The sequence below is a fragment of the Cheilinus undulatus genome, linkage group 6, assembly GCF_018320785.1.
Source record: "Cheilinus undulatus linkage group 6, ASM1832078v1, whole genome shotgun sequence".
In the NCBI taxonomy this organism is placed as follows: Eukaryota; Metazoa; Chordata; class Actinopteri; order Labriformes; family Labridae; genus Cheilinus; species Cheilinus undulatus.
The window spans coordinates 43,726,737-43,745,567 of record NC_054870.1 but is presented as its reverse complement, the minus strand read 5'-3'; the positions used below and the strand labels follow the sequence as shown (position 1 = coordinate 43,745,567).

At 40.9% G+C, this 18,831-nt stretch overlaps 1 protein-coding gene across 2 annotated transcripts in view; it reads left to right on the top strand.

Moving 5' to 3' along the window:
- The window catches only part of mcu (mitochondrial calcium uniporter), a 154,755-nt gene that overhangs the window by 56,284 nt on the left and 79,640 nt on the right, over positions 1–18,831 (top strand). The window contains exon 2 of one of the 2 annotated variants that reach the window (XM_041789271.1): positions 17,275–17,385. In XM_041789271.1, coding sequence (XP_041645205.1) covers positions 17,275–17,385 — 111 coding nt within the window. Of the gene's footprint in view, positions 1–17,271; positions 17,386–18,831 lie in introns of both variants that reach the window. The other variant, XM_041789270.1, reaches the window with a different exon arrangement.

Here is an 18,831-nt window from a genome sequence, read left to right as displayed (position 1 = left end):
TCTGGACAAGGCTGCTCTTCCAAGTTAATAATGGTCAGGTGTTTGGATACTTTGGTCTGTACAACTGTACCATTAGGCATAGGCTGATCTTGAGGGTAGCAGAAAGCTAGCCTTAGCTTTAGCTTTGTCTGTCTATATCAATATGGTCTGAAAACATGGCTATCTCTCTCCTGGCTACATCTAAGGGTTAGATGTACCCATTGCAAATGATTGGGATTGAGAGTGCTGGACTACTACTACTTGTATTTGAAAAACTCTTTCCCAGTGCTGACCTCAGCAAAAAAGGGACAAAAGAAATCACAATCTTGCGCAGTGAAAAGCCGTTCAGGACCAATACATTATTTCAATCTTCATTTTATCCTGATTTTTTTTAAACAAGATTGAAAGTTGACTTTGTGTGTGAAAACACATGCTAGCATGTCCCGATTACTATCATAAATCAATGTCTTCCCCCCTCCTCTTATCCCCACATGTTCACCTCATGTCCTTGGGAGAAGAGGTCGAGGGTTTGATCCTCTCTGGATATGAACATGATGATGATGTTGTTAGTCTGAGTCCTTCACATCCCCTCCGCTAACCTGGACAGGTTATACCTCCGTCTCCTTGATCTCCTGTCTTATACATCTGCCTCTCATCCAGGGAACCCCTTTTTTATAAGTGGATCAATTCTCCTTAGCTTTAAAGACTTTGATTGGAGAGCGGTCACTCGGCAGCCCCTCACCCCTCTCTTTACCCCGTGTGCAGGCTCTGGGTAACAGAGTGTGCTTAATGTGTTGGAAATTTCATTTAGCTCTCTTCTTCCTCCTCCTCCTCTCTCCTATCTCTCTCTCTCCATCTCTCTCCTCGGTGACTGGTGATTGCCTGCAGCCTCCCCGCTCACCAGCATCCTCCCTCCCCCTCCACATCTCCCTGGGGCTGACCGCCTTTCACTACAAGAGAGGGAGATGCAAGGAGGGTGAATGAGCAAGACAGGAAGAAGAATGGAGAGAGGAAGATAAGGCAAAGTGGAGAGATGACCTGATCACTTAAACTGAACAATAAATGTTGATCACTTTGGTGCAGAGTCATTGAGAAGTTGCAGCTCTGCTGACAATAGGACTTTGGGAAAAAAGCACACAGACTCTTATAGTCAACATGCAATATTAAATAGATGTGCATTTGAACAAACGAAGACAAGATGTTGGTAAAAACATCAGACATGCTTCTGCATCAGCTCGTTTATTGCCTGCATGAGCTGGTTAACTCACTAAACTGGGAACAAATATCACTCCCAATCAGTTCTTCCCATTAATTATGCCTCAAGCAGCTTCTGCATTCACTGCACCGATAAGATCTTCTGCGTGATAACGCACCCTCATGAATACACCAACACACATTACTGCTGTCAGTGTCTTGACATCCACTGCTCAGTCATGGGGTTTCTTTTTAGAGGCTTGTTAAATCTTTGTAGAGGTTCCAGTGTTAATTCGTTCTCATTAAAAGCTTCCTTTTCTGCCTTTTACTATGCACAAGGTGGCCTTACTGTCAGCTTAAAGCGTCACGTGATATGGACATAGATTTGCTGAATTACCAGTCACAGGAATGCATCTACTGACTTAAATTTGACACAAGCAAGGACAGCTGATGTAAATAGACCAGCAGGGCTAAGCCTTTCCTCTCTGATACAATAAAGATTATTCTTCAAATAACTCACAACAGATTCTTTTAAGTTTTGGTGGAACCTACAGAAGCAACCGGGCCTAAAAGTTACAAAACTTTTTAATATCTATAAACACATAACATGGACAACAATCTTTGGCCACACCTGTTAATTATAGAATTCAGGGGTTTCAATCAGACCTGCTGCCACAGGTGTATAAAATGAACGGAGCTATGCAGCCTCCATTTGTGATGCACAGTGGGTTGTTCAGAAGAACTTGATGACTTCAGTTAGAAAGTGGAAGCATTTAGGAACAGCAGCTACTCAGCCACGAAGTGAAAAAACATGTAAAATCACAGAGTGGGGTCAACAACTGCTAAGGCGTATGTTATGTAAAAGTCACCAATGTTCTGCTGATTCCATAGCTGAAGAGTTCTGACTTTCACATGCATTATTGTAAGGACAAAGATTGCACAACAGGACATTCATGAAAAGGGTTTCCATGGCTAAGCAGCTGCGTGCAAGCCTCATCATCATCACGTCCAATGCCGAGTGTTGGATGGACTGTGGAGCAGTGGAAATGTGTTTTGTGGACTGTTTGGCAGTGAGATGGGTGAGTCTGAATCTTCAGTGAAGGGCAGTCTAAATTCTTCAACCTACCAAGACATTTTGGGCAACGCTTCTCTTCCAATTTTGTGGCAACAGTTTAGGGAAGGCCCTTTCATATTCCAGCATGACTCTTCCCTAGTGCACAAATCAAGGACTATAAAGACATGGTTTGATGAGTCTGGTGTGGAAGAACTTGACTGGACTGCTCAGAGCTCTGACTTTAGCCCCATCAAGAACCTTTGGGATGAACTGGAATGGAGATTGCTCGCCAAGCCTTCTTGTCCAACATCAGTGCCTGACCTCATAAATGCTCTACAGAATGAATGGGCACAAATTCCCACAGAAATACTCAAAATTCTAGTGGAAAGCCTTCCAAGAACAGTGGAGGCTGTTATACCTGTAAAATGGGAGGCAACTCCATGTTGAAGGACATGCTTTGAATACAATGTCATTACAGTCCATGTTGGTGTAATGGTCAGGTGGCTGAATACTTTTTTCCACATTGTGTGTTTTATTTTCTTCAGAAGCCCAAGCACTGCAACATACTGTTTAATTATTTTTCTGTAGTGTAAAAAAGTGATGATAGATTACTTTTAAGGATGCTGGGAGAAAAATGTCCCAGCCACAGCTGGACATTAAGTATCTGCAAGCCTAGTAAGCATGGCACGGATTCCTTCGTGCCATCCTAAGCCTCTTCAAAATCGGTCTTGTTTCTTCCTCCCTTATTCTACATAGCAATGAAATCCATGGCTAACATCAGCAGAGTTTCAGCATAACAAAGGAGAGCAATGCTTTTGGTGAGTCAAATGTCAGTCAATCGAAACAGATTTTGAGGTTAGATTTATTTCAAATAGAATGGAATATCTTCATTGTCATTGCAGCATGCATAGCAACACTGATTTTGCAACTCTCTGTAAATGTAACACTGAGAAATATAAATAGCTGTCATAAAAAGATGCCGTATAAATAAATCAAGACAGGAAATTTAAACAAAACAGTAGCAGAAGAGGCAGATCGGTCTGACTTGCAAACATGCAAGTGATGCAAAAAGGATATAATACAGACACAAAATAAAGCAGTGTTTCTTTGTAGGACTGCACTATAAATTTGAATTTTGCTTTGCCTTTAAACACTTTGCAAAAGTCTGATTTATTGCAATGAATTAGAAAAACTGTTTTCTGTAATTGGGCTCTTGTTTAAAAACTCAGCATGTGTACATCTTGAGTGTTGGATGTTGCTTTCACACCATTTGATTCAGTCAGAAGAAGCTCAAACTACCCCCAGATTTATCGGTGCCAATGAAACAGTTCTTTTAGGAGAAACATGCTGCATAAACAAGCACGAATCACAGCAGATGGACTCTAAAAACTGTGAGTTTTGGGTAATATGCACTCTGTTATATTTGTTTACTCACCCCTCTTCATACTAGTGAAGCTGCATGTTTTACTGTTATTGTGCAGACCTTCTGCTTGTCTCAGACACTCCTCAGTGGTCACAAAGACCGTGAGCTGACCTGCTGCTGACATCTCTTCAGCTTAATTCGAGTTGATTAACTTATTTTTATTTTAGGACATGCTTGACAGCAATCATGTTCCATCCTTATAATGCTTTTATAAAACATGTGTGACTTTTATATTGCACTGGTATTGGAGGGGTGCTTGCATCAGCCCATGCTGAAGCCTATGCATCATAAGAAATGGTTTGTGTAGGGACATCTCTATGAATATGGTGTGTTGAAGTCCTTTTAGGAATTATTTTAGACTTTGGATGGTTTTCTTATTTGTAAATGTGGCACTCAGTATTCTCTCTTCCTGCCTTCACACTTATTTTCAGTCTGGTGCATTTATTTGTTGGAATTTCACCCTGCAGTGACTTTATTAGCTGAGCTGTCGAGGGTATACATACAAGACATTACCAACTGTTTCCTTGTAGTGAATTATTCTCAAAATTAAATTGTTGAGGCTAATCGGCTCTGGGGTAGACGGAGCTGAAAACACACAGTGTGATGGCGCCTTCACACAGCACACCCACAGGCCTGTTTGACTGCGCAGTCTTACACCGAGGCCCACTTAACTTAGCATCTGCGACATCTAAGATTAACCATTAGCCGATCTGAGCTGTGAGATGTCTTGCATAAGGGGACATCTGAGCATGCTGGCTGCTTGCTGATGAGCCGTTTCCAGTAATTAAAGCTGCTCCGGATCACATCGGTTCAAACACGGGAATGTGCAGAGCTGGCAGAATGCTGGAGTCTGGCCTTGGCGAGGAGCTCATGTAAACACCTCGCTACGTGTTACTGCAGCTCAGGCAGCGCTCAGATGTCAAGCACCGCAGACTGACAACATGTGAAGCATGACGGATAAAGAGTTTGTGTGATTGGGGCTACCTGAGAGGACTGAGAGCGAGGCATCAGACAGACTTCAGGTTTTGATATGTGTGTGATCAGTGGTCCCCAAGCTGCAGGGAGCTCATAAGACAGCGTGCCATAAGTCAATCTGTAAATCAATACCAGCAGACTGTGGTTGCTAATTTTCTCCCTGTGACAAGGAGTGTAAAACAGGACTGTCTCTCAGGGTCCTTAAAGTGTCACATGTGATGCAGGTGAACTTTGTTCAGATGAATGGTATGAAGAATTGCCACTAAATGTAGGTTTTTAACTCTATTTTTTTTCTATAAACATATTTTCCCAGCAGTTTCTTCAGTATTCTCTCACCCACTCTTAAAGGGCATTGTTGCAGGTGAAGACTATCACTACTTCTGCAGACTGAGAGCCAGGTACACTATCACCTCAATGTCCTCCATTGCTGTTGTAACAGTATTATAACTGTATATTATATAACAATTCAAAGAATTTCTGTGGTTGATCATGATTAAGCTCACCTTTTGTGGCATTTTAAAATCCACTGTTTCATTTTGGATTGTTGTACTGTCTTAAACTAAGGGTAATTGACTGTAAAGCCTGTGATGAAAAACATTCAGTAGATCTTAACTGATTAGGATTAATGCATTCATGCTGACAGCCCTAAATTACATACAAGTATCTGGTACCAAAACTGAGTAGAGTCAACAGAATCAAGCTGGTACCATGAAATAGAAATGCAGCTTCAAAGCAGGACAGTCTGGCTGAGGCAGCGGCTTTTGGACGCCCCCTCATGCAGACATCTGCTGTAAGACAATGCCTCTGACAGGATGGAAATAAACGCTAAAATTTTCAAAATGAAATTGGTTTAAACCCCCAGGTAACCTTGCAGAGCAGATGGATACGCCTGTTTCTGTGTTTCTCACTTGCGAATCCATCTTGCAAGGCTCCCATCTGAACCGTTTGGGCCTGGTTAGAAAGTGACAGGACCAATCAGCATTGAGAGGCAGTACTTTCAGGCGCGGCAGAATCGTGACGTATTGAAGCAGCAAGAAGAAGGAAGAGAGATGCTGCTAAAGCACAAGTTATATCAGAACTTGACGACATTTCTTCATTAAAAGAAAAACAAAGAACAGCATTGAGTTATTTTCTTTGCTCCGATTGGCCTGTAAAGATGTGACATAATGTTCATCCAATAACCCTCCGAGTTTTTTTCAAAGGCTCTGCCCTTTCCCAAATGCTATCTATGGAAGGTTTAACAGATGGATGTGTGAAACAATCCATCTGGCGTGTCAAGTTACAGTTAGGGGTCAAAAGTTTTGAACGCCTGCCTTCTACAACCTAACTTCAAAAAATATTGAAATACCCCTTTAAGCCAGTTTTATTGACGTTGTTCTCAGCAGTCTGTAATTCTTTCCAAACACTGAAAATTTTTGTGCTTGATTCCAATTGAACTGATATTTCAGTCTGCTGAGTCAGCTTTCTATAATGGTTATCTTTTCGTCGCAGTCTTCTTTTCTCTACAGTCAAAAATGTGAAATACTTCATACGGAGTAAAGATTGATATATATTTAACAAGTTTGTTTTAGTCACTGTAAGCATTTTGTGTACAGCAATTCCTCGAGTGAATTAGAAGTTGATCGTTTTCTCTCGTCAGCGCTGAATGCTTGAAATTGAGCCCTAGAGCTGGCTCCATCACAACACTGAATGAGTTTCACTTGAACTGCAGCTTTGTGAACTAAGTCTCTTTGCGTGTTTGTTGCGTGTTGTGTTTTATCTACAAAGAAGAGGTGTCGTCAGGTGGTGCCTTTTTTCTATCAGGGGGATAAGCAGAGGCGCGTGTGGCCTGTGTATGTGTTGCATGATCCTGCTCGCTGTGTTGGAGTTGGTATCTAGAGAGAGCAGCTGCTGTCCTTTGAGGCAATCTAATCAACAGAAATAGACGGGGCATCCCCTCCCTGGGCTGCAGGCCCGCCAGGGCTGAGAGGTCGCAGCAACTTCGTTCTTCTTTCTATTTTCAGACAGAACAAATTGTCTCATTTCAGATCGCATTGATGCTTCTGGGAATTGATAATTTTCTTGCAAAGCATTCTTTTTTATCTGCCAGCTTTGTAGTCTTTGAATCTTTGATGTGTTTTCATAACCTTTTAGTAAAGTGACGTACATTTCATAATATGTTTTTGTGAAGTGTTGGAGTGCAGATGAGAGTAGACTAGTAGAGGGGACTAAAAGAGCAAATGAAATAAAGTTCATTTTCAAATAAATAAAAAGAGATTTGAAATGTATGGGTCTGCGGTAGTGTGATATTGTGAGAGATTATAATCTGTCGATTTATCCAAGAATGCAGAGAGACAATAGGACTGTATCTCCCATCTCCAGTTGTCCATCCATCCTTTTCCACTTCTCTGGGGCCGTGATGTTGTGGCAGAAAGCTAAACAAGCTGACCCAGATGTGCCTCTCCCAAGCGACTCTTTCTAGTTCCTCATGGGGGATCCACAGGCATTCTCAAGACAGATGGACTACAGTGCCAGTACCTATAAAAAAGTATTTACCCCCTTGGATGTTTTACTCTATGATTGATTTTAAAAATCAATCATGGTCAAAATAATTTAGCATTTTTGAAAAAAAAATACAAACAAAACATTTGAATCACTCCTGGATTAAAAATGTTGATATAAGGATTTAGCAAAATGTCAGCAGAGGATTTGAATGGTGAATTTTCTTCTGGAAGCTGAAACGTGGAAAGAGTGGTCAAGCACTGTTGAGTTTTATTTGAGAAATATTCCAAATGCATCTCTATACACCACCTTTTACATTTCATTGTAGCTCTACTGTAATTGCACAACATTTGAGCAGTATAATGCAAAGAAGAGTAAGCTCTACAAAGCTCTTTTCAAGCAAAATCAGTGCGTAAGTAATTTGCCATTATAATTTGCTTGTGTGTGCTGTAGAGGTGGGCAGTAAACTGGTCAATACTGTCACGATAAAGTCTCTGCCACAGAATGGATTTTTTTTTTTTTTTGTTACTGGTTTAAATGCATGTGTTGTAGTGCACACACAAGGCATGACCTATCCCCAATGTTAGCATAGAAAAGTGATATGTGACAGACAGCAGCTCAGTCCAGTTATCAGCATGTTTTGCTTAGCATTACCAACAGCCAGGACACTAACTTAACATCACTAAATCATGCCATCATAATAAATGTGCAGCACAGTTAACAGTTAAAACATGCATTCTTTCCTCTCCAAGTCTGATGTGTGCAATAACAGCAACATACAGCGAGTGTGCTCGTTTTGCAGAGCATCTCTTTTAGCCTGTCTGGGGCTTTACCACAAGCTGCAATTCAGTTATGCCGTCATGGTTAACATGCAGCACAGTTAACAGTTAAAACCTGGATTCTTTCCTCTCCAAGTCTGATGTCTGTAATAACAGCAATGTAGCAGGTGTACTTGCTTTGTAAAGCATCTCTGTCAGCCTGTGTGGGGCGTTAACACAAGCTGTGAGCTGCAATGGTTGACTCAGGTTGTCTTTAGTCCATAACTGCAGCCATTTATCTTACAACGGCTAAAACCAGTGATTCTTAACTATTGGGTCAGGACCAAAAAGTAGGTTACGGAGTTTTTTCCGGTGGGTTGTGCAGGTACGTCAGGAAAAAAAATGTGGCGAAGATGTATGTATGGATGCCCTGAGTGGACATCAAGTAAAGTCACACATGTATTTTTTAAGTTTTCCTATGATGACAAGTACATTTCATCATTTGTCCCATGATTTCTACATATTTATCTCCTTTTTTTGATAACAAAGCTGGGTTTCCTAAGATAATGAGGAAATTTCCAGAGAACCTACCAGATTTCTATTCTGTCTTGGGAAAATGGAGACGAATAAGATGCATAGATTCATGTCCTTCTGTAATGATGTCCTTTTTAAACATGTTTATGTGTTCTGTGACTTAGAAAATAGTATTACTGTAATATTATGCTTAGATGAGAGTTCAGTGTGCCATCACAGGCTTTAGTTTGGGGGAATTAGGGGGGTTGAAACACCTGAATATACATTCAAATGTGTCATTTCTTTTAATTTTTGTAATACCACAATACAATTGCACATTGTCGTCATCTCTCACGTCATGTCTTGTATTCTGATTAATGATGTTTGAATGGGAGCTTATTGATTCAAACAGATGTATTATTCTGTATAGCTGTTTAACAGCAGCTTGATTCACCGCCTCAGTAAAAATGATTCAGCCTGGTTGCCTGGCAGAGATCTAGCTTTTGTAAATATCCCTCATAACAGTGTCAAACAATGTTCCTCCTACACAGCAACAGACCTGAGGAGACTCTCCTGGCAGTTCATGGACACTTTTTCTGCTTGTCATGAATCGAGGCTCCTCCCTGGAGTCTGACGCCTGACTTGTCAAAGATAAGAAAAGGAAATAATCCTGCTGCAACATGCTATCTAAGTACCAAGGTCCATCTTAATAATGAGGATTCTGAAGTTGTTTAAAGGTCTACGTCAAACATTATTTTGAAATGTGCGTAGCATGTTACATAAACTGTCCTCAAAAGTTATTTCAAGATTGAATTCTGTGCTTATAAAACTGAGAGCTGTAGGCAAAAATAATGTCATTGAATGTGTTCATCACAGCACCTGACCAGGAGAGTTAATGTTTGAGCTTGATGAGTCCTCAGCCTCTGCATGTCTGCATACTGAGAAGTCAAATCACACTTTAATCTTCTGCACAGTATCTTTATTTTCAAGGAGCTGCAGAGCTAATTTACCAGATAGCTTTACGTAAAAATAAAATCGGCGTCCGTCACCACTGTTGCATGATACAAGGTCTTTCCTCGCTTGTCAAATGTAATTTAGTGATGCTGTGCGTCGTTAGAGGGAGAGCTAATTGCGTGTGTAATAACATGTAGAGAGGGACGGTATCATGCAGACATCCATTCAGAGATGGGAGCTCTGATAGGGCATGGCAGATGAGAGATTGAGAGAATTACTGCTAAACCAAAGCTTGTCATGCAAAGGCCTCTTTTTAATGGCTGTTCCACTGATTACTATTGATTATAAATGTATACCATACATTCACTGGGAGTACAGAGGCTTAGTGGTTTGTCCTTACAGCTGACACGTGGTAGCTTTGGTCTCTGGATTGAACTCTCCTTCATGCCTGTTTTAGGTCTCCTGCTGAAGTCCAAAAACATGCAGATTTGAAAAACTGGCACACAACTGTTGCATAGTTGTGTACCAGTGTTAGGGATGTTACTCCTCTGATACAGTGATTCTCAATTGCTCGAGCGTCAAGACCACTACCACCGCCTTGATGAGAAATCACATCCCAAATTTCTGAAAATGTCAAACATTTACATTTGTTTCATTAAAAAGGATGTAATTTGTAAAAAAAAAAAAAAAAAAGAAATACATGTTTTTTATGGATGAGGAGGAATAATGCCAGTTTTGTGCAAAAATGAACTGATTTTAAAAACATTAACTCCTGTCCTCCTGCCCACTCAGCTGGTAAGACTTCGCTTCCCTTATCCTCTTACTAAGCTTTCTCTTGAGGGAATAGAGGGAGATAGGGCCTCAGCCCAACCTGATTTGAGTGACCGCCTCCGTTGTCCTCTTACTAAGCTTTCTCTTGTAGGAGTAGGGGGAGGTAGAGCATCAGCCCATTACGACAAAATTGACTGCCTCCCTCGTCCTCCCTCTTTCTTTTGAGGGAGTAGGAGGAGGCAGAGTCCTTCCCAACCTTTCGGGAGTTACTCTGCCTCCAATAGCCTATTAAGATTTTTTTAAATTTTAAATCTTATTATGTTGTACTGTATCATATGATATTGTGTCATATCACATTATGCCATATCGTGCCTTACCATATTGCGTCATATCGTATTGTATCCTATTGTAGTTTTTTCTCTTGGAAATGTATCCTTTCATAAGGGCACAAGGATAATCCTGTGTTTACTTAAAATTTAGTTGACTTCATTTTTCCATGATGATGCATATTTTTTTTCCTAAGGCTCTTGATGAATTAGCATATTATCATGGGAAAACCAGCTTTGTTTTCCCACGATGACAAGAAAAGTAAATTGATCGCTCAAAACAAAACAAAACAAAACCAAAAAAAAACCCAAGTAGAATTTACTTGTTATCACATGGAAACGAAGTAAATAAAAAGGCCTGATGTATGCCCACTTCAGGCTTCTGTACAGCACATTTGTGAACCACCAAAAAAAGCTCCACAACCCACTTTTGGGTCCCAACCAACCACTTTAAAGCCACTGCTCTAATAAAAATGTGGTTAGCCTGCTGAGTGCTACTACTACTACTAATGTGCTAAAAATAATAATGGGGAGAAGATGAAGCTTCTGGAATTTCTGAAAACATGCAAAACATCTAAAGAAAATATCAAAGTGACTTTATTTGAAATTATATTTTAATGTTGTGTTTTCATGAACGATATGCTCTTACAGCATTAAGACTGATTGCATTGTAATTCTTTTCTGCAAAATATGACACTCCATTCAGGATACAGTCTTCTGTAGTTGTCACCAGGCAACAAGCAGGCACTCCAGGAAGTCAGCCAAGAAATAGTACAACACTTTATCCTTGTAATCTCTATTTACACATTCTACATAGAGGTGTGGAGTCTGTACTCAGGGGTTGTGATTTTCACACTGTTGAGTTCCAAACTCAGCATCACAACAAACAAAAACAACATTAAAAAGTTGTTTCTTCTTCTCCTCTTGAGGACAGATGTGATAAAGCTTGGCCAAATCTACATGTTTTATCATTTTGGGTTAATGTTGCTAATGTGAACAGGAGTAAAATTCAGTATCAGCAGATATCGTCTTAAAAAAGTTAATTATCAGTAATGACAGATATAAGAATTTAAGGTTCCATTTAAAGATGGTATTTCTTCCATACATATCAGCTGTATCAGATATGGCCCTTATATTAAGGCAAAATATAGAATTGTACCATCAGATTTGGGTTATTTTTTACTTTTGTTGATGCTCCAAATGTTTTTTCTATTGGTAAAAGCCCTGGACTGCAGGCAGGCCAGTTCAGTACTCACACTCTTTTACTGTGAAGCCATGCTCTTGTGATGGATGTGGTATGTAGTTCAGCATTGTCCTATTGAAATAGCCAAAGCCTTCCATGAAAGAGATATCTGAAGTGGAGCAGATTTTGCCTTAAAACCTCTATCTACTTTTCAGTATTAAGATAAGATAAGATAAGATAAGATATTCCTTTATTAGTCCCACAAGGGGAAATTCCAGCTGTGTAAGCTGCCCATGCCATAAGCACTAATGCAACCCCATACTGGCAGAGTCCGCAGGGTACGGCGTCCATGACTCCCCTCCCCAAATTCTAACGTGACCACAGAACAGTTTTCCATTTAGCCTCAGCCCATTTGAAATGAGCTTTGGCCCAGAGAAGCAATGGCATTTCTGGATTGTGTTCATATATGGATTTTTCTTTACGTGATACAGCCTTAACTTGTATTTGTGGATGGCACAGTGGACTGTGTTGACAGACAAAGATTTTTGGAAGTGTTCCTGAGTGTATGCAGTGATTTCCAGCACTAAATCATGCCTGTGTTTGATACAGTGCTACCAGTGGGCCTGATGATCATAAGCACCCAGTGCTGACCTTCATCCCTGTCTCTTTTGCACGTAGATTTCTCCAGATTCTCTGACTCTTTTGATACTATTATGTTGTAGATGGTGGGATATTCAAAATCTCATATGATGGACGCCCAGATGGCCTAGCAGTCTAAGGCGCGACCCATGTATGCAGGCGGCCCGGGTTTGAATCCGGCCTGTGGCCTGATACTGACCTGTTGCCAGTTAATCTAATTAGTTGCAAAATTCCCTTACAGCTGTTTTAACTCACTTTTTAGCCTTCATCTGATATGTTGGTTATGTCCTATTGTGGATAAAATATGGGTTTATGGTATTTTTCAGATTTTGCATTCTGCTTTTATTAACATATTACACAGTACCCCAACTTTTCTGGAATTGGGGTTGCATAAAAAAACGTGCAAATAAATGGAAATGCAAAAAAATTCCTCATTTTACATGTGAGCAGAATACTGTGTGCGACAGAGTCCATGTTTTTAAGTTTGTATAGTAGCTAGTCAGAGAGATTGGTGAACTAAAGCTATCATAACACAATATTTTTATGGAACTGCAGAATCAATTGTTGCACACATTTCAAAACCCCGTCCCTCAGTCTGAGTAAATCCACTCCTAACGCTTTCATTTTGACAGCTCTAAATGTTCTGCTGAATGTGGACGGTTTTTAAATGTAACCAGCATGCAGCCTGACCTTTCTGGCTTCTCTCGCTGAACACAAAGAGCGGACTCGTGGAGAGTCAAAGTACAGAGCAACTTGTACTGTTAAAGTGTGTGATCATGGCCCCCCCAGAGGCCACGCTCATGCCTCTAATATGAGTAGTTAATGGGTTGTTGAGTTGTTGAGTCAAGGTGCTCTCAGTGTTTGTAATGGACGATTCCACTTTATCTCCATCTTATCTTTCCTCAGCGCCAGGAGGCAGGGAACACCTGAGAGTGTGTGTGAACTTGAAGGTGAAAGTATTTTAGTCATCCCAGTCTACCATGACCCTCTGTCATGCACCTGCCTACACACACCCACACTCACACTCACACTGGCACACTCTGTAAAATATCGCCTTACCCAAACAAGCTCACAAATGCTCACATCCTGATCCAGAGACATCAAAGCAACCAAATTTTGTGCTTTTTCCTGCAGCATGATAACTTGTAAGCGGCCTTAAATCAGAGCTAGTGAATAAACGACTGGCTGCTAATCCTGGTTGGAGTTGGGAGCAGCTGCAGGCTGGTCAGCTCTTTTATCTCTGATTGACAGTCGCCGCAGCAAGGGCCGCCGTGCACTCGCTCCCCAGCGTACGCAGGAAGTTTGTCATGACAACTCGATGGTCTTGCATGCACGGCTTCGGCTACAAAATCTATGCATGCAAGACAGTAGAGTCCAGCAGGATGGGGGGTGTAATGGTCTCCTGTGAGGTTCCAAAACAAAGAAAAACGACCTCACAGATTCAGAGACAACACAACACATTACCCCTGAACCAAAATCTTTGCATTGGCTTCCAGTTTCTTATGGCACCGATTTTAAGTACTGTAAGTGGTTTATAAACTACTTAATGACCTTCATGAATACAAAATGTTTGATAAAATAGCATTAAATGTGCAGTGTCAAATATTTATCCTGCTAACATTTAGCAGAACACATTTACTGAAAATGAAACATGACATTTTTTAGGTCTAACCCAGGATTAAATAGGTAAATACCAATTTTGGAAGTAATTAAATGAACAGTGGCTTGTTTTAGCTTTGTAAGCTTTAGACAATGTAGCTAACATAAGCTAGCTGCATTGTTAATGTTACCCTTTTAAGCTGGTGTAACTATTTTAACTATGTAGCGAATGTAGCTAATGTAGTTAAGTAAGCTTTAGCTGATGTAGCATAAGCTAATGTAGTTCCATTAGTTTTATCTTTAGCTATGTTAGCTACATAGCTATTTTACAAGAATAAAATATGGGCTTATGAAATTAACATTAACTACATAGCTAACTTGGCTATGTAACTACTGTAGCTAAGTTAGCTTTAGGTGATGTGGCATAAGCTAATGTAGTTTTAGCTGTGTAAGCTACGTAGCTATTTCAAATGATTAAATATAGGTTTATGAAATGTACATTAGCTCTGTAGCTAATGTATCTTCATTAACTTTAGCCTTCGCTTTGTTCGCTGCTTTAGAATGTTTTTTATGGAGGATGAGCTCTTTTTCCTGTAAGCAGACTGTTTAATTCAGATTTATAAAGTGTTTGGTAATTAGGTTTTTGCAGGTCAGGTTTTTGACTTTTAACTTTTGGTATCATACCCTTCACCTTAAACCTTACTCTAATCCTAATCAGAAATGTAATCTGATTTTATTTTGAAAGTTTTAGCCCAAATCACCGTCCAGATAGTGCTGCAGTCTGCTGCCAGGCTGTCTTAAAGTTAACCCCAGAAGTGAGCAGTGCAATTTAGAATCTGTTACATGTCACTTTTATTCCCCAATTTTACACACTGTACCTTGAAGTAGGAACCTTATGATGCATTTTTACAACTGTACCAGTTTAAGTTGGCTCCTCAGTGTAAGAGAGTTAGCCATAACACTGCTGGTATGAAACTGCCTTAATGTCCAACACAACAACAAACTGACATTGAGGCGTTAGCATGCCTGGTCACCAATGTGCAGCTCTGCAAGGAGGCTAGTTTCGTTCCAGAGACGGCTGCAAGCGGTGTGACAAAACACTACCTAAAAGTAAAGAATATCAGGACATGGATTTCCTGGAATAATCCAAAAAAAGGCAGGAATTTATGCCTGTGCATGGATTGATTTTAATATTTTGTACCTGGAGGGGCTGGATGTGTCCTAATCTACTGACCTTGGCACTTAACAGCCCATGAAAAAGAGGAAGTTGCAGCTGTGTTTATATGTCAATAGTAACTCTTTTCTCTCACTTGTTGCAACCCCTTTTATGCTGTCACTCGATTACAGGGATGTTGTATGCATGCATGGTTTCAACGCCTAATATCTCTGGATCTTAAATCTTGCACAAAAATGGGGTTCATTGTTGATTTTTAGACCCTAACTTATCAATGTACTCTGTATGCTCCAGTTGGCTGACAGTTGGTCACTTGTAGACAAAATCATGAGCATTTTATGCAATACTTGAGCTGATTCCCTCGTTCTTGTGCAATTTGATCTATTTGAACAATGAAAGCCACCAAAAGTTTTTTTGTCCTGCAATCCAGCCACACAACTCATTCTTGTTGTCAAAGTGAGTGCTGAAACGGGGAAAAAGAGTTTCAGGCGTGCTGTTACTGCAGCTGGGCATCCTCTGCAGGAGGAGTTGGGTTTGGTGGAGCTTGTTTCTCTAAATCTTTAAAGTAGACTGAAGCCAACGGAGGATAAAGATGCTTTGACCGGTGTCTGTCTGTTCTGTGACCCTGGATATGTTGACATGTTTTTTTTTTTGTAAGCTTTTGTGAGTTATACTTTCACTTTGTTGCCACTGGCCTTTGCCAGAACACTGTTGTTAGAGAGATTCTACACCTAATAAGGTTTCTCTGGTTGAATATTACTTCCATAAATTTAGATATACAATATAAGATTAAACCTGCAAGTCATTATGAAGTCTTTCGCATGTGGAGTGAGCTGGTGGGTGAACATAGCAGACAATTGTCGATGGTTTTCACAGTGAGCAAGTGGGCTTGATTACGAAGTGTCACTGCACATTTTTATACACAGATTTTGTGTTTCTCTCCCATTACATTTGCCTGAACAGCCAACGATACAAAAGACTTTTCCTGCATGCTCCACCTGTATGCAAACCTTGGCCTGAACCAACCTGCATTACAACCAAGCAAACACCTGAGCTGTGTTTGTAGTTATTCTCTTGTTGCTTTGGATCCTGGAGAAAGACAAAAGTGTCCACTGTGGATAGTTCAGCATAGTCCTCTCATTGAGGGCTCTGCCTACATTGTTGCTGATAAGCTAGGAGCATGAACTCCCAGCTACAGGGAAGGAAGATGGTGCTCTTGCTGTCAGCCCTACCAGTCCACACCTTTCTGCATGACCTTTTGAGGATGTTTTTGATGTTTTGATGTAGCATGATGCTACGTCAGTGTTTATGTCCCTCAGCTATCTACAATTCCCTTTATTTCTGCTTCTTTATAACCTGCGTCATTGACAAACTTTAAATCCTTTCATACTGCATAGTTTTTGGTAGCTCTAAAGTCCCCTGGAAATAGGCTGACGTCATCCATGTGGACCACATGAATATTCATCGCCTAAATTAGCCATGTACTGCCTGTATATGAACAACCCAGGTACCAAAGCAGAAGTGGGTCATAGTAAAATTACTTTGACTTTATATTAAAGGATTTTTGCACTGAATCTTAGAAGTAACACCCAATATAGCATGGAATTATTCTCTATTGACTTATTTGGTAATTTGGCAAATTGGTAATTTTTCAGCTGGACTTTTGATGTTCTATTTGCCGGATTTCAATCGGTGGAACCAGCCAGATACCGGTATATGGCTGATGAAAACTCTGCCTTCCACCTGTGTAATTTACATTGCCTACTCTGTTTCCATAAGAGACTCAAACCAACATTTTCATGGCCCTTTTTTGTCTTTTTGAATGTCTTAAAGACTTCACAAATGCACTCTGTTCTGTTTAATGTTGCTTTATTGTTTTGAGTGTATAATTTCCACTTTTGTCATTCCCTTGTTCATGTAAAGCCCTCTGACGCTTCTGTGTTGGGATTGTCCCGTACATAGAAAGGTGTCTCAGCTGTATACTTCTGTTGTATTGCACACAAAAAAGGAAATTGTCCTGGTCTGTGGTGGGAATAGAAACAAAACTACCACTTTCATGCCTCATTATTTTTAAGCCTCTTTGTAGCTCTGTAGTCAAGGTCCTGATGGAGGCTGTTGTGACAATAGCATGACACTTCTTGTATTTTCTATCCATGTTATGATGATTCCCAAATACTTTGTTTCCACTTTGGGCCAAAGATGACGCTCTCTAACTTGGCGTTTCCGTCTGTTTGTGTCTCTTCCTCAGCAGGAGTTACTGTCTGCTTCGTTCTCCCGTCAGACTGTGAGGAGAGCACATGGCCTACGGTCAGCAGCCCACTCCACACTCTTCAGCCAGCCTCCCACTGCCCTGTCTCCACAGGTTAGTATCTGCTTGCATGTGTGTGAGTGTCTTGAGGAGGAATCCTGTTGTGTGCATGTGCCTGGCTCATCAATGTGGACTACACATGAATCAAGAGCTCCTTCTAGCTGATATATTGACAGCAGTGAGCATCAGCAGCGCCAGCACTTTTCTGATGCCTTCATCACCATATTGCAGATTTTAAAGTCCTCTGGAAAGGTCAATCAGTATATTGACGCCTCAACGAGGCCAAGATTTCAAGTTGTTTGAGATCAATAATGGCCTACTGGAAACTGGCACTCAGTGTAACCGGTGTTATTTATCCTTAGAAAGTTAGTACTGTATTTTAGAGGCAGGATTGTATGAGGTTTTCTAGCCACAGCAGATGCCAGTCAGTTCAGACCGTCTGGGCACAATTGGAAAAATGATCTGCCATAGACCGACGAATAAGCTCTGCTCAGCTTTTACCACCCCTGTTAAAAATGTACTGCCATTTTGTTTTTCCAACAACCACTGGAAAGTATCAATAGTGGTATTGATAAGGACTGGGATCAATAAGAAGCATGGGTAAGGGTATCAAAAATTAACCATCCCTACTACCGCCAGTTAAAAATAATACATAAAAGAGAACCCTAGCAATATATAGTCAGGACTTGTAGTTGAGTTTTCACTATTGAACCAAACCCATACCAGCCTGCAGAGCATGTGAGCGGAGTGGAGCGATGAGATATCCCGCTCCTCGCTCACAGAGCTGTTCCTCGCGCCCGCTCATCTGCTCAGAGGGGATTCACGCCACTCTGCTAATTATCACTCCACCTTCCACTCAAATTTCTACCCGCTCTACTCAAATCACTCACCACTCACACAACAAAAACACGGAAGCGCATTGCATTCACTGGATAGGAGAGAAATTAGACACCTTATCTCGTAAAAGATCAAGAAAAAAGATACGTCTGTAAATCCTCTCACAGTGGCAATGAAGGCGCTATCGCGGTTAATCTGTTATTACCATCTTCTCGGTTTCTCCGCATCCTTTCTGAAATACTTGGTAAAGTCCATGGTGGAGAGTTGTCGTCCAGTTGCCTACAGAAAACATTGTGGACGTCTGAGCAGCTAATTATACACAGATGCATTCTGGGTGAGACATGCTTCAGACGCATGGTGTGAGCGGTACCGGAGCGAAATTGGAGCGGGATGGCGCGCAAGATAAGGTGCTAGTCCAGCTTTTTTTAAAAAACCGCTCCACGCTCCGGCCAAAATCCTTCCGCTTGCGCTCCCTGCTCGCTCCTGCTCCGCTCACATGCTCTGTCAGCCTGTGAATCAATATAACTGCGGTACAAACTTGTGATGCACCAACGCGTCAGTGGAACATCGGCTGATCAGGAATAAAGCCAGAAGGACTGCAGCAAGGCATCTCAACCCGATGGAATAACAGGCCACTTTTAACCTTCCAACTCTGGTGGATCG